This window comes from Lampetra planeri, chromosome 20, assembly GCF_965212315.1.
Source record: "Lampetra planeri chromosome 20, kcLamPlan1.2.h2, whole genome shotgun sequence".
Classification (NCBI taxonomy): Eukaryota; Metazoa; Chordata; class Hyperoartia; order Petromyzontiformes; family Petromyzontidae; genus Lampetra; species Lampetra planeri.
In genome coordinates this window covers 12,831,055-12,846,203 of record NC_136126.1, presented here as the reverse complement: position 1 = coordinate 12,846,203, position 15,149 = coordinate 12,831,055, and the positions used below count along the sequence as shown (strand labels likewise).

The window sequence follows — 15,149 nt, the reverse complement described above, 5'->3', positions numbered from 1 at the left end:
AAGTTAAGAAAATGTTGTTTGTTAATGAATAAAGAAAATTGTAGTAAAGAATGCATTGATCTTGTTTGATTACAAAAGGCGATGCGTGTGCTCAGTGATAACACTTTCCCTTCTCCCGCGCAAAAGACTCGGCCCACTAAGTGGATGATAGCAGAGCCATGCCAATCAACATCAATCAAATTCCACCCACTGTTGTAAAGATATGCAACTACTCTACTGTGGAGGCGATTACGTGGATTTCGTATTAACCAGAGTGGATATTTGTTCTGTTTAAGCACGTGGCTTGTTATTAACATTTCTTATAATAACAATGTATTACTGTTTTTAGATGGATGATTAATTTGGGTTTAAGGGAAAACTCCATAAGTTATTAATTTATATAAAAATCTCGGGTGCCGTTTAAACCCGCAAATCGGATAAACGGTACACGAATAATCGAAAGTTTACTATATGTAGTAGTTTCTGTCTTGAGTGTCTGTGGGTGGTTGTGTATGAGTGATTGTGAGTTGTATTTGAGTGGTTGTCTAGCAGTAAATGTGATAGTTTGTCTATGAGAGGTTGGTCATGAAAAGTTCATCATGAGTAGTTGCCAGTGAGGGCTTTATGGGGAACGGTAGTTTAGCAGTGAGCGTGCTGCCACCCGAGTTGGATTCCCGCTCACTACCAACACCAGTGACAATTATCTGACATGGTCCTTTGGCCTACTCCTAGGTGGACTTGGCCTCAAATGAGAGCCTGGTACAGTGTGTAAACATCGCTGCTTGGGATACCAAGGTGGCCGGGCGTGGTGCTCGCCACCCACCCCCTCCTGTGCTGTGCCGGCCTTCATACGTACTCACAGCAACTGCGTCAAAAGTCTTTTGAGGCTATAATGGGGAATTTGATCTATGTCTGAGAGAGGGATTCTGTCTGTGTGAGGTTGCCTTTGAGAGATTGCCTATGAGTGGTCATCTCTGCTCCCTGCCGCTCACTGCCGTGTGTCCTGTGTGTCCAGGCTGAACCCCTGGGAGCTCGTCGCCCTGAGTCCTTCCGTGCCTCTCCCCGCACTGCGCGCGTTCTGCTCGCACCACCTCTCTCTCCTCCTCAGCCACGACCCCCGGCTCAAAGGTTCTATGTGCACCGGGCTTCGTGTGGATGTTCACGGCACGCTGCAAGCGGGTTCACCGAGTGACCGCTCACTGTAGTTATAATAATCATCATCGTCGTCGTTTGTAGAGCGCCGTTCGTGCCACAAAGATTAAGGCCACATCACCCAAGTTAAGATGATTAAACAAATATTTACAAAGACAAAAGAATACTCGTAGAATGATTACATTACATAAAGAGAAGGGAAACATTTAATTAAATTGTTAAATAATCAAAAGATGCCAGCGTCAAATCAGAAGGCTACAACAAACAAATAGGTCTTGAGCTTTGATGTTAAATGTAGCCACCTCATTCGGCGTACGTCGATGAGGTCGGTCACGGTTGTGAGTATCGCTTTTTTATGCCTGATAAAAAGCACCGCTAAGACGCTGGTCACCGTTTTGCCACGCCTTTAGAAACGTCTCACAATAAACACAACGCGTCCGCCCATGTTAATTGAGAAATGAATGGAGCTGCGATGGTGTAATGGTCAGCAACATTGGACTTGCAAAAATCCAGAAGTCACCGGTTCAATTCCATCCTTTGGTGCGGGATTTTCTTTAATCCCTCCCACAGTCACGATTGACAGGTTGCGTGCGGTGGGGTCAAGTGTGGGTATGCCCCCACCCCTTCCGAGACGTCTCAGAATGACAATATTTATTAATACTGGAGGCATCCGATGAGCTTGAAGCTCTTTTTCACAGCTATCCAGTAGGGGCGGGTAAGAACGTTACAACAGACAATACAAAAACACGATAGTAGTACAAAGTACAAGAAAGATAAACAAATTACTGAAAACATATAAATAAAACTAAACCATCCCCATCCTACCAGGCAAAGCCCACTGAGGTATCCACTTATTTTTTAGAAGCGACCTGGCCACAAATAATAGCTCAACAAAGTGGCTTATCATCCATGCATAACAACGTCACGACCGTAGCAACTACCACCCGTAATAAGGCTTGGACATATACATGAAGAACACCATCACAGAGTTCTATGCCTTCCCACCAACTGAAAAAGAAGCCACCTACACCTCCAGCATCAAGATAGGAGAGCTGCATTTCACTGACGTGTACAGTGCCCCTAATTCAAAGTGGCCAAGGCCAGCACTCCCAAGTGCATCAATCCCAGCATACTCTGTGGGGCTATGCAGTTGTAGATCAGGCCGACGGCAAAGACCTCACCGACTGGATTTCCGCCGATGATCTGCACCTGGTTTTCGATCCCAAGCAGCAAGCAACCTTCCACTCTGCTCGCTGACAATGCGACTACAACCCTGACATTACCACCATCGTTTCCAAAGATCAAAGTGGGTGCACACTTCACACGTCCTGCAAAATACTCCCAAGCTTCCCCAGAAGTCAACATAGGCCCATCAGTCATTGCCCATATTGGCATTGAAATCCTTGTGATTGTGTCAACGATTACCAAGGTGCAACCTGGTCAAAGCCGACTGGGACCACTATAAGGAGACGGTAGACAGTGGAGAGTCGATCTCCCACAATACCAGAATGCTATCACCGTTTATTTGCTTCCTTGCTGCAGCCGCCACGAAGAGCATTCCCGAGGCTTCTGGAAAGAATCCACTTACTCCCCGTGACAAAAGAGACCCAGGACTTGCTCCGACAGTACAACCAATCAGGCAGCCCACAGGTTGGAAAGCCTTTAGACTCAGCCAGGCACCAGCGGTGGATTAATTATTTGAAGGCCTGGACTTCACAAACACAAGCCACCATGCCTGGGCTCTAGTATGATGCCTGAGTGCTGCTAAACCAACAGAATACTGGACTGCAAGAGTCCTGCCAATCTCAATAGCCTCCAATCTAGTGGAGTACACAAAAGGACAGCTCAAAAAAAACATCACGTGAGAGATCCATTGCCAATACACCAGACAATGGCCTCAATTTCTTCGTAATACTCCACCACCATTAGCACAGAGGAAGCGAGGGAGGGTCTGGGTGCAATGAAGAAAGGCAAGGCTGTCAGCCGAGATGCGATCCCCCCCACAATTCCTCCATCACTTAGACACTAGGGGACTCCAATGGCTGGCAAAACTGTACACAAAAACCATGAAAACCGGATGCATCCCAAAAGCATGGCGGGAGGCGATGGTCATTACCATACCTAAACACAGCAAGTCAACCAACTACCCAGGAAGCTATAGACCGATATCACTCATGTGCATGACATTTAAACTCCTGGAATGCATCATCCTCAGAGAATCAGCCCCCTCATTGAGTCGGTGATCCTTGAAAAACAAGTGGGATTCTGGCCTGGATGCAGCTGCTGTGACCAAGTTTTGGCCCTTGCGACACACATCGAGGCTGGATTCCGGAAGAAATCCAAGACCGGCGCAGCCTTTGTTGACTTATCATTGGCCTACGGCACAGTCTGGATTAAGGGCTTGATGTTGAAGCTCGCAAAGACCATTCCCTGCCTCAAAACAATAATCCTGATATAGATGATAATGAGCAATAGGCAACTGCGTGTCTATATGGGCAACAAATAACAGCTCACCCCGGTTCCTCAACAATGGATTGCCACAAGGTTCAGTACTCGCGTCATCGATCTTCAACGTCTACACAAGTGACATGCCACCAACTGGGTCATGCAAATTTGTTTATGCGGATGACCGTGCCCTGGCAACGCAAGCAGCCACTTTCAACAACATCGGATCCACTCTGAACCAAGATCTAACCACCATGGGGGAATATTTCCAGAAATTGAGGCTCAAGCCAAATCCCCACAAAACAACAGTCACAGGATTTAATCTTGACAATAGGCAGCACCAAGCACACTCTGAAAGTGACCTGCGGCAATACTGTGCAACACGACCTCACTCCAACCTATTTCAGAGTGAAGCTAGACCATATGCGAACCTTCCACGACTACCTGAAAAGGTAGCTGTCAAGACCAAAACAAGGTCAACCTGGTTCAGAAACTGGCAAGCACAAGCTGGGGAGCCTACGGACATCAATGAGGGCACCTTTTGTGCCCTGTAGCCGAGTACTGTGGTCACGCGCGACTTGTTCATGTCCAAGCTGAACACTGCAATGCGGTGTAATACAGGAACCCTCAAGTCGACCCCAACACTCTGGCTGCCCGTGCTGTCACAAATCTCCCCCCACCACAACACTGCAACCCTCCAGGAAGTTCTACGAATCGAGGAAAACGGTTGTCTTCCAATTAATCAGGACCTCCATAACGTCCCTCGTCATCGCTTGAAGTCACGTAAGCCCTTTTGGACCCATGAGCTTCAACAATCCGAGTTCAACCCCGATGAAGTTTGGAGAGCTGAATGGAGTTCAAAGAAGTTGCAGACAGACACCTTGTGAAAGACCCAACGCAGGTGATCTCTGGGTTTGATTTTCCACGAAGCTCATGGTCAACCCTAAACCACATGCACTGCACAAACCATGGCAGATGCAGATACCTGATGCACAAATGGAAAGTGAAAAACTCTTCAGTCTACGACTGTGGTCATCCAGAACAGACCATTCAACATATAACAACGCAATGCCCGATCCACAAATACGAAGGAGACAATACAGCGATACTCTCCGCTCACTCCTGACGTGGATATCTGGTTTAACCACCTGGACATGAAATTGTAGCTGTTGCTCTGCATCTAAATCACCCATACGAAGGAAGAAGTCAATGCACACTCATCCACACACGGGGGAAACGCACCAATTGCCGAGTGTGTGCATGTGTTTGTGGCTTTGCTGGGTGTGCACATTATCATGACTCTGTGTATGGTTGGTTGACTGTGTGTGCGTGGTTGACTGCGTGCGTGGTTGACTGTATGTGTGTGGTTGGCTGTGTGTGTGCATGGTTGGCTCTGTGTGTGCGTGGTTGACTGTGTATGTGTGTGGTTGACTGTATGGTTGGTTGATGGTGTGTGCGTGGTTGACTGTATGTGTGCGTGGTTAGCTGTGTGTGTGCATGGTTGACTGTATGTGTGCGTGGTTGGCTGTGTGTGTGCATGGTTGGCTCTGTGTGTGCGTGGTTAGCTGTGTGTGTGCATGGTTGACTGTATGTGTGCGTGGTTGGCTGTGTGTGTGCATGGTTGGCTCTGTGTGTGCGTGGTTGACTGTGTATGTGTGTGGTTGACTGTATGGTTGGTTGATGGTGTGTGCGTGGTTGACTGTGTATGTGTGGTTGACTGTATGGTTGGTTGATGGTGTGTGCGTGGTTGGCTGTGTGTGTGCGTGGTTGACTGTATGTGTGTGGTTGGCTGTGTGTATTTCGTGCGCTCTGTGTGCAGTTGCCGACGCTGTGTCTCGGCAGGCAGAGTGGAGCTTTGCAAAGATGCCGCCGTTTCTTTTTGATATTTATAGACAGGTAAGTGTGAACGTTTATTCATCGGTCATTCTTCATTCAACCTCTAACATGCTTTTGCACCGAGCCATCCATACCGCAAATACATATAATTTGCCTCGGTGTGGTTTGGGTTCGATTCCCGTCTCGGGCTACTTTCTATATGGAATTTATATGTTCTCCTCCTGTTCTGCCTGGGTTTCTTCTGGGTTCTCCGATTTCTTCCTGTAACTTAAAAAAAACACATTTTAAACATCCTATGACTGAAAAATGACCTTACAAATTACTTAATTGGCATTACACACAGCAGCAACCTTGCCCCTCTACTGTGAAAGTTTGGTAGGATTCTCCTGAAAATAAGTCTTGAGGCTCAGTGAGGTTTTCAGAATATCAGATTCAGAATATGTATTTATTTCTACTGGAGGAATCTGATGAGCTATAAAGCTCTTTTTCACAGATGTCCAGTAAGGGGTCGGGTCAGAACCTTACGTTTCCTGGATTAAGCGTCGCAATAAGAACTCGTCAACTGTTGACGGAACCGGAAATGGTTTTGGAAGCAGCACCGTGTTGTGAGGACACGGGAGGACCCGGACTGCTGTAGCGATGCATCTCCTTCACGTGTCCTTCACGTGTCCTTCACGTGTCCTTCACGTGTCCTTCACGTGTCCTTCACGTGTCCACAATAGAGGTTTTTTGGGTTAGATTGCGTCAATATAAATGTGTCGTTAAACCTCTCACTACCTAACACAGCCAAATAGTGAGGTTTGTCACGTAAACAAAACATGGCAATTAATTACTTGTCCAGCGCACCAGTTGTGTGTTAGAGAGTAAACTCACAACATTGACCATTCGAGTACGACGTTTCAACGGTAATTACATCCGGCCTCATCAGGCGACAGCCAGAATTATGGATTAATCCTCCTCCTTCGGTCTTAAACAGAGGGGTAAATGTGATGTCACTGTGAGCCAATCAGACAAAATCCTCCTTCACGTGCGGTTCTATGTGTGGAAGGAAAAAAATAATTTCCCCAGAGAAAACCGAATCGTGTGGAGTACAAACACTCCTCACAAATTGGTCACCAACCCACTTTCTGTACTGCCCTCAATGGCGACTTAGCATCTCTTGTACATGACCTCGGTACAATCCAACAACGCTGTCTCCACGTCACTGGGTTACAGGCATTCATTACCTCCACACCTAGTCTCTCTGTGTGTCTTTGTTCTATGAGCGTGTCTCCCTCGCTGTATGCCAGCAGGTTTTGTCTGTCCTTGTGCGTACGTTTGTCTATAAGTCTGTGTGTGTCAGTCAGTCGGTCTGTCTTGCATGTTTATCATTTCATCATGCCTGTCTGCTTGTCTGCCTGTGTGTCCCTATGTCTTTTGTCCAATCTGTCTACTCGTCTGCATGGCTGTCTCTCGGCCGCTACGTGTTTTGGTTATACCTGTCTCTGTCTCTGCCTTTCTGCTTGCCTCTTAATGTGTCTCTTAGCCAGTCTGCGTGTCTCTGCCATGAATATCTCACTATGCTGCGTGCTGTACTGTGACTTTGGGGAGCGGTAGTGTATTGGTTAGCGCGCTGCGCTACAAACCCGGCGACCTGAGTTTGATTCCCGCCCACGGCCAACACCAGTGATGATTATCTGAACTGGTCATGGGCTGCTCCTAGGTCGACTCGGCCTCGAATGAGTACCTGATGTAGTGTGTAAACATCACCACTGGGGAGACAAAGGCGGTCGGGCGTGGTGCTGGCCACCCACCCCCTCGTGTGCCATTCTGGTCTTCATAGATGCTCGCGAACAGCACTTGCCCCAACAGTCTTTCCAGAATATGGGGGGAGATCTTTGTCTTTGCTCTGACTGTGCTGTGACTCCGCTATAACCGTTGTGCGGCTGCGTGCTGTTCCTGTGCTCCCATAGCTGATGCTACCGTTCGGTGTGGAGGAGCTGATATCTCAGTTTGAGAGCATCCTGGGCACACAGGAGTTGAACTGGCCGGCCGTGTTGTCCTGCGTCTCCGCACTGCTCGCGTGCTTCCCAAAGGCCCACGTCCTGCTGCAAGGCACGCACACCTCTCTATTTGTTTCTTATTTTCTGTGTACATCTGCGTCTGTGTTTATCTTGTTGTCTGTATGAGTTTGTGTTCATGTCTTGTTGCGTGTGAGTGTGTCTTGTTGTTTGTGTGAGTGTGTGCATGTGTCTTGTGGTGGAAAGCGGGAGTGTAGCGGTGAGCGCGCTGCGCTATGAACCCGGCGACCTGAGTCCGATGCCCGCTCGCGGCTAACACCAGTGACGATTATCTGAACTAGTTCTGGGCCTCCCCAAGGTCGACTCGGCCTCAAATGAGTACCTGATACGGTGTCTAAACATCGCCACTAGGGAGACAAAGGCAGCCTTGAGTGGTGCTGGCCACCCGCCCGCTTGTGTGCCATTCCAGCCTTCATAGGCGCTCGCTAACAGCCTTTGCCGCAACAGACTGTTAAGGCTTTGTCTTTCTCTTTTTGTGTCTTGTTGTCTGTGTCTCTATGGCTGGCTGGCAATTTGTCTTTCTGGACGTTTCTGTAATTATAATTTTATCTGTTTTGTTAGCTGTGTGTGTATCTGCGTGCGTGTTCGTCTTCTTCAGCTGGTAAAACAACCCCCACCTCTGTTCCTGCCGGTTGGTGACGCTGTGGTGGCTGTGAGCAATGCCACGGGGGGGGGGGGGGATATAAATCGTCCATTCCCCTCGTGGTGTTCGCAGTCGCCACAGTGGCCAACGGGGGCTCTGGAAGGGTGTGAGGGGGGGCTGGTGACCCCTCCACATTCAAACTAAATTACCAAAAAAACGTCCAGAAAAGATCACACTAAGCTCGTGCTGGAGGCTTCGGGGGTGGGGGAGAGGCGTCTCTGACGTCTCCTGGTCAAACCCCATTTGGTACAGCCAGGAGACTGAACCCTGAACCTCAAAATTCTGGGTCATATCGCCTTCTTGCCCAGCCTGTGTGTTTCTGTGTGTTTTGTAATTGTGTGAGAGACACCTGTACAGGGCACAATGTCAAGCGGGGTTGACTTGTCTGGCTGTGTGTGTATCTTACTGTTCGGTTCTTTTAGCGTCGTTGTCTATGTGTGGCCATATGTTTCGGCCACCTGTCTGGCTTTATCCCCGTGTCTTTTGTCTGTGAGCCTGCGGATTCTCTGTGCACCTCCTGATTGATTTAACCACTGTCGTCATCGCATGCCCCAGCCAGAATAATAAAAAAATAATTCGTGAATTACATTTACCTTCATAGGGAAAAATCTGGGGTGACATTTTGGGAATTGCCCTCCTTCGTAGCACACCCTTCGACGTGTAGCTATGAGGAAGGTTCATTGCCCCAAAGCATCAGCGACTACAGTAGGGGTAGTGGGGGTAGAGAACAAACACGCTGGTCACCCCCACCCTTGACCGAGTGCAGTGCTGGATTATCCTAGTATCAAAAGTAGCATATGCTACGGGACCCGCACTTTCAAGGGCCCCGCGCTAAATGCTTTTGAGCTATCAATTCCGGTTCAGTGACTCTGCACTTGCTCTATTACTATAGTACTATACTGCCTACAGCTTTTATGAATGACTGGGTGTTTCAGGTTAGCGATTTGTCGTATTATCTGGCTGTATAGAAAATGAAAAAATACAATTACTTTACTATGCAAGTAAAAAATTTGTGTTTGAATGTTTACGTGTTTATTTTAAACTAGCCTTTTGCCCGTCCAAGGACGGGTGTATTGCAGTTAATCTGAAACTTGCAAGCGAAAAGCAGACCGCGACGTGATATTCATTGCATCAATTTGTGTGTAATTTGTAAGTTCGCGGTGACAGACTTATTTAATTTTAAGGTTATAATCTCTTGTTCATCATGACGTCCTTTTTACTTCTACGTCTCAACAGTGTTACAGAGATCGCGTGACGTGAGGGTTCTGCCTTTGTAGTGAGGGTTGTAAGTTGACGCTGAGGAGGGAGGAGGAGGCGCCTCGCCCCCCCATGTGGAATCACGTCACCCGCTAATTATTATTAATAGAGGGGGGGTGTTCATTTGGAGGACGTCCCCTGTTCATGATTATTAATGAGGAGGGCTGGTCGATGTGGAGTGACGTCACGCGCGGGACACAGACATTCTTGGCTCATTATAGTAGTAAATTTATAGCCCCTTTATAACATATGCTACTGGCCCCGCACTAGCTTAATCCGGCACTGACCGAGTGGCTCATTCCTGAGCACGATCTGTTACGAGTCTTCGGATGCTTTCAGATCAGGTCACGTATCGTGTTATACATCCACCATACTGCTCAAGTGTGCCTGGGGGTGAAGGGTCAGTAACCATTGAACCCTACTCTCAATTGCTACCAGAAACAAAGCCAAGACATCTCCTCACTTTACCACACGCCGTGTAGGACTGAGTCTTTGACCTGGAGTGAACCAGTGGTTATGCCGATTAGATGTACTTAATGTCTGATATGTCTGTTCACAATTGCACCCAATAATACAAAAATACTAATAAAAAAACCATCACTATGCTCGAGTTCTGGATTCGCGAGTTACTAAATGTATACCAATTCCCTATTCGCTACCCGCCAGATTCCAGTATTTAAGAGTTGTACGTAGTGCCTACAGACCACCCATACCGGGGAGGTGCAGGATCTTGTTGCTACATTTGAAACGGTCTGCCGCCAAGATTGGGCACGCCCCCTCTGCTGCCCGCTTCGTCCTCAAGTCTCGCACTCATCTCGCTCAGAACTCGCCAGTGTGCACTTTTACTTTATACGTACTACAAGTCGACTCGTTTATACATTTTGGTATAAACGAGTTGACTGTGAGGTCCATCAAAAAGAACACAAAATGCAATCAGAGAAAGTGTGTTTCAGCGAGCCCTCCCCCAGAGTGCTAAAATGATAACAAACTCTGTGGCGTTGTTATCAAACACCTTTATCTCTCGTTGAGTCATCCTCCTGAATTCATCACTACCATCTCCATCGTCGTCAAATTACCATCATCAAAGGTAATAAAAAAAAACATTGTTCTTTGTAAAGTATTATTTTTTGTGGTAATTATTATTAAACATTAAACATTTACCCCCCCCCCCCCATGTTCACTCGTACCAGGAACGTTGCCCTTTTTTCCTGTTGACCACGGTTTATGCATTCGAGAGCATTTTCAAGAACATAACCCTCGTGGATAGAGAAGGTTTACTGTATATACTTGGTGGGAGAAAAATATTTCAATCAAAGCGGTAAGCATATAAGCAGACCGTGTACTGTGGGTTATGATTGATATTGCAACTTGTTTATCCAGAAAAGCCTCCACGAGTTTCTCAAGACTGATTCAAGAGGGTCCTGCCAAGTGTGCATTCTTAATTCAGTAATTTCTGGGTAATTTTTCAGCATTGGGATGTTTGGCCAATACCAGTTGGCCAAACACCCTCCCATCGCTAAATGCACGCACATGCGATGGGCGGAAACCAGATAACTCGTAGGAAATCCATACAGAACAGGGGGGGACGTACAGGCACTCAAACTAACACACACCAATACCCGCCATTTGCCACTAAGTGGCGGTGACGTCACCACGGCGCCGGTGCCAGGCCAGGTGCACTTTGAGGCCACGTGAAGTGTCGAAGGCTCGCTGACAGGAGGTCACGGGGCAGATCCAGGTGCCATCGGTTGGCTAACTGAGATGACTGGCAGATGCACCAGTTGTACCCCCTATTGTGCGAACTTGCTGCATTTTAGCTGCCCGGCACTCCGATCGTTGTTGTGAGCATCGCTCCTCTGCCCTCCGTTGTTGTTGGAGGGCCACTGCCTCCAACTGGCCAGTAGCAGTGTCCTTCACACACAACCTCACACATACACACTCACACTCTGGAGAACAGGGGGAAAACATACATACTACTTGCCATGAGGCACTAGTGTTTCCACTGAGTCACCCTACCACCAAATCCGAATGGGTAAATCACTTAACAACTGAATGTCTAATCGTTCTTTCATAGGCCATACAAAAGAAGAAAAGGAATGTGCGGCTTGGCAAAACTGCCTGAAAGTCCTCTTGGGGCGCTCGGTAAGAGAATGATCCCTACTGTAGCCCGTAACTCTGTGCCTACGGCTCCTACCCTGCAGACATGCTGCGGAGGCTGCTGACGCAGGCGTTCTGCAGCTACGAGGTGGAGAGCCTCGTTCTGGCGCTGCTGCTGGCACGCCAGGCAGCGCTGGGTAACGCTGGGGGGTCAGCCAGCTACACGCGGTGGTTCCAGGTGAGTTCCGGGCTGATCCAGCGAATCCGGCGTGCAGTCTGGCGATCGCTGGAAACCCTTTCCGAAGGCTGTAACTTGTCCTGCAATCGGCACCATGTGCGTGACAAACAAAAGGTAGCTATTCTTGATTTCAGTATCAAATATTATGTACAGTACATTATCCACTACATACAAAAACTTAACCAATGAAAATACTGCTCTTGTTAAATTTTCGTGACTAATAACTAATAATAACAGAAAATATACATATTCTTTGGGTCTTTCGGTAAAGTCGCGTAGATAGAAATTTTTTTTTAAATCACGGCGTTTCGATCGCAACACAAGCAATCATCTTCAGGTATCTACGTGACTTTACCGAATGAATTCCTGCAGTCACGAAAGCTTTAAGTCAAGAGAAAATATACAGTGCGATCCGGTGAAAAGTATGTGGAATTCGGGGTTCGCCAGAGCGTCGGAGTAAAGGCTGCATCAGTCTGGCAATCGTCAAACACATGGTTTTTCTAAACCAAGAGCATACGTACAAGTAGGCTCCTCCTTCAAAGTGTAGTGACTGACTCAGGGACACTAAGAGTAGGAGACACTCTGTTTATTAAACGGCCTTAACAGTTCACACTGGGTAACTACGGTTCCCAGTCAGGACAGCTGGTAGACTGCCTGACTGGCTGACTGGCGACGCCGAGACGGTGAAGATGGAGACGGAGGCGAAGACTCCAGCAGCACGACGGGATCCCACTCCACACAACAGCCCCGAGGTCCCCTCCCGGGGCCCCTCTTGCACTGTCAGCGTGGCCTGGCTCCGCCCAGGCCACGCCCCCTTCTGGAACCTACTAGCGGGTTCTTGATGTGCCCCTTCCGTGACCTTTCCCCTACATCCCTCTCTGGTCTATCACGTGACCTGCTGTCAGTCAGGGCTGCTGTAGCTGTAGACCCCCTTCCCTGCCAGCAGCCAGCGCTGTGCTGCTAAGTGACCGATTTCTATGTCACTATGAAAGCAACGCGTTCGATTGCGTTAGCGAGCAATAAACAGACATCACAGAACAATGAATATTACATCACCCCATGCAGAGTCTTCGATATTGGAGTGGTAAGTACAGTGCAGTAAATATGGTAACTTTCTACAGGAGGATATTTGAAAAAAAGAGTTTTATTCAGGCCAATGTCATATCGTAAACAAATTTAAAATACTAAAAAAACATATACACAACACCTAAAAACATAATGTTATGCAAGAATATGCAAAAATTAGTTAATTTAAATAATTGTGATTTTCCGGCGTTTTTTTAAATCTGGCGCCCCCTTCCCTCCTAAGCCACTGGATAATACTGGTAAGGAACCACCTGTTTCCACCAGCCCACAGGGGATTATTGTGTCTGTCCCTCGTGCATCCAAAAATGGGTGGGGAGGGGCTGGGTGGGGAGGGTGGGGAGGGAAGGGCTGGGTGGGGAGGGTGGAGCTGGGTGTGGCTGGGTGGGAGGGGTGGGGCTGGGTGGGGAGGCGCTGGTCATGCCTTGGTTCCCTTATAAAACTCAACGTTTAACCTACTCACGCTGGCTTGTGCCCGCCCTCACAGTCGGGCATATTTTCGGAATACACCACGCCGCCGTTGACCCTGGCCATTGACCAAGCAACCCAACGTTCCTACCAGCTCTCTCCGCAGGAATGTGATCGATGATCGACTGAAAATTACCAACATACCTCGACTAAGACCTATGCTGTCCATTCCTGATGCTGAGAAGCTGGTTCTTGACTTTTTTTCATATAGGTTGGATTACTGTAATGCCTTGCTTGCTGGCATTTCTAAAAAGGGATTTAAATAGATAAAAAAATATTTAAAAGTCAGCAGCCTGGGTTTTAACCAGATCTAAATTGTATGCCCACATATGATTCCTAGTCTTTTGTCCCTGCACTGGCTCCCTCTGGCCAATCTGCTCTACTTTTATATACCACTGAGAAAACTTAGATCTGCTGATTCTGGTCTACTCATCATTACAAAGACAAGACTGTGGTGGTGGTGTTGATGTTGAATGGGAGACACGTATAGCCTGCTGCAGCCAGGCTCCGTGATTGTGGAATCCCCCTTCCTAGGACAGATTCTGAGTCTGTTTCACTTTTTTTATTGCGTCTTAAAACTTACCCACTTGTGCAGAATTTTTCCCGTAACTTAAGATTTGAAAACCAGTTTTGTTGTCTGATTTGATTACTCTGTATTTGTTGTTATTGCGGGCCCTGTGGCGGCGAGATGTTAACTACCTCGCCTGGTATACAGGAGGTCGTGGGTTTCATCCTGACCCTGATGCCTGTGGTATATTTGGAGTTTGTGTGTTTCTCTCCCCGTGGTCGTGTGGATTTTTCTCCGGATCCCCTGGTTTTTCCCTCCACATTTATAAACATGCATTTACAGTATTTGGCTGCTAGAAAATTCCACGTGATAAGCCTCTTTGTTAAATGATCATTTGCGCTTCTGACGTCGGTTCTTAAAAATAGCTTTATAGCTCTGTGGGCCTTACTGGGTAAGTCTTTATTATTATTATTATTATTCGCTTTTCTCAGAGTTTTTTTTTATTTCGAGTGTCGTCATTGATATTGTTTTTAGATTTCTATTTCTTAGGTTTTTTCGGTAAAGTCACGTAGGTAAAACATCAAAATTAATGAAAATAAAATAAAATAAAAACAAAAATCACGACGTTTCGGAGGCAACACAAGTCTCCGTCATCAGGTGGGACCGTCACAGCCGAATTAGCTGCATCAAGTGAGGCAATGATTCAAGAAGTAATCTCTTATAAGCAAGTTGAAGGGGGGAGGAGAGGGGGGGGGGAGAGCTCATCAGAATGTGGTAGCCAATGAATGGAACGTATCGGGAGGGAGGGGGGCGGGGCTCAAAGACAGCACGGAGTACTAAGTACAACGCATCGGGAGGGGGAGGGGGGCCAAAACAATGGACGACGGCTTGGACGCGGTTGCTGCTGCACACGCCAACACAATGGACAGAGAGGGGGGAGGGGAGGTCTGATACACATGATAGACAAAAGAACGAAAATGCCCATGTTTATACCAATGCTGGCTGAACAATGAAGAGAGCACTGCCAAAAAATAACTGGGGATGTTAACACTCGGTAAAGTAAAGTAAAATAGTGCCTGTCAGATAAGATGGTCCAAAAAAGTGTAATTAAGTCTTTTTTGCGTGGTTGATAACATCTTTCCAATGATTACTAAGTTTGTACCCATCATCACGGTTGAAATTATGTCTGTGTTTGTATATTTGTATGGCTTCGTGTACAAACCTTTGATGGTAGCCGGGAGGTTTGCAGAGAACCTTGGTCTCGGAAAAGACAATTTCATGAGAGCCCACCGAGTTGTAGCAATGATCGGCAACGGCAGAAGAATCAGTTCTGCCGTGTTTCAGATCTGACTTGTGCTCGCGGACACGATCAGAAACATGACG

At 47.4% G+C, this 15,149-nt stretch overlaps 1 protein-coding gene across 7 annotated transcripts in view; it reads left to right on the top strand.

Moving 5' to 3' along the window:
• The window catches only part of FANCA (FA complementation group A), a 158,072-nt gene that overhangs the window by 35,808 nt on the left and 107,115 nt on the right, over positions 1 to 15,149 (top strand). For all 7 annotated transcript variants that reach the window (XR_013586503.1, XM_078603618.1, XM_078603614.1 and 4 more), the window contains exons 11-14: positions 995 to 1,107; positions 5,396 to 5,472; positions 7,365 to 7,506; positions 11,574 to 11,707. Coding sequence is in view for 6 of the 7 variants with exons in the window: in XM_078603618.1 (XP_078459744.1) it covers positions 995 to 1,107; positions 5,396 to 5,472; positions 7,365 to 7,506; positions 11,574 to 11,707 (466 nt within the window). In the remaining variant the exon portion in view is untranslated. The remainder of the gene's footprint in view (positions 1 to 994; positions 1,108 to 5,395; positions 5,473 to 7,364; positions 7,507 to 11,573; positions 11,708 to 15,149) is intronic.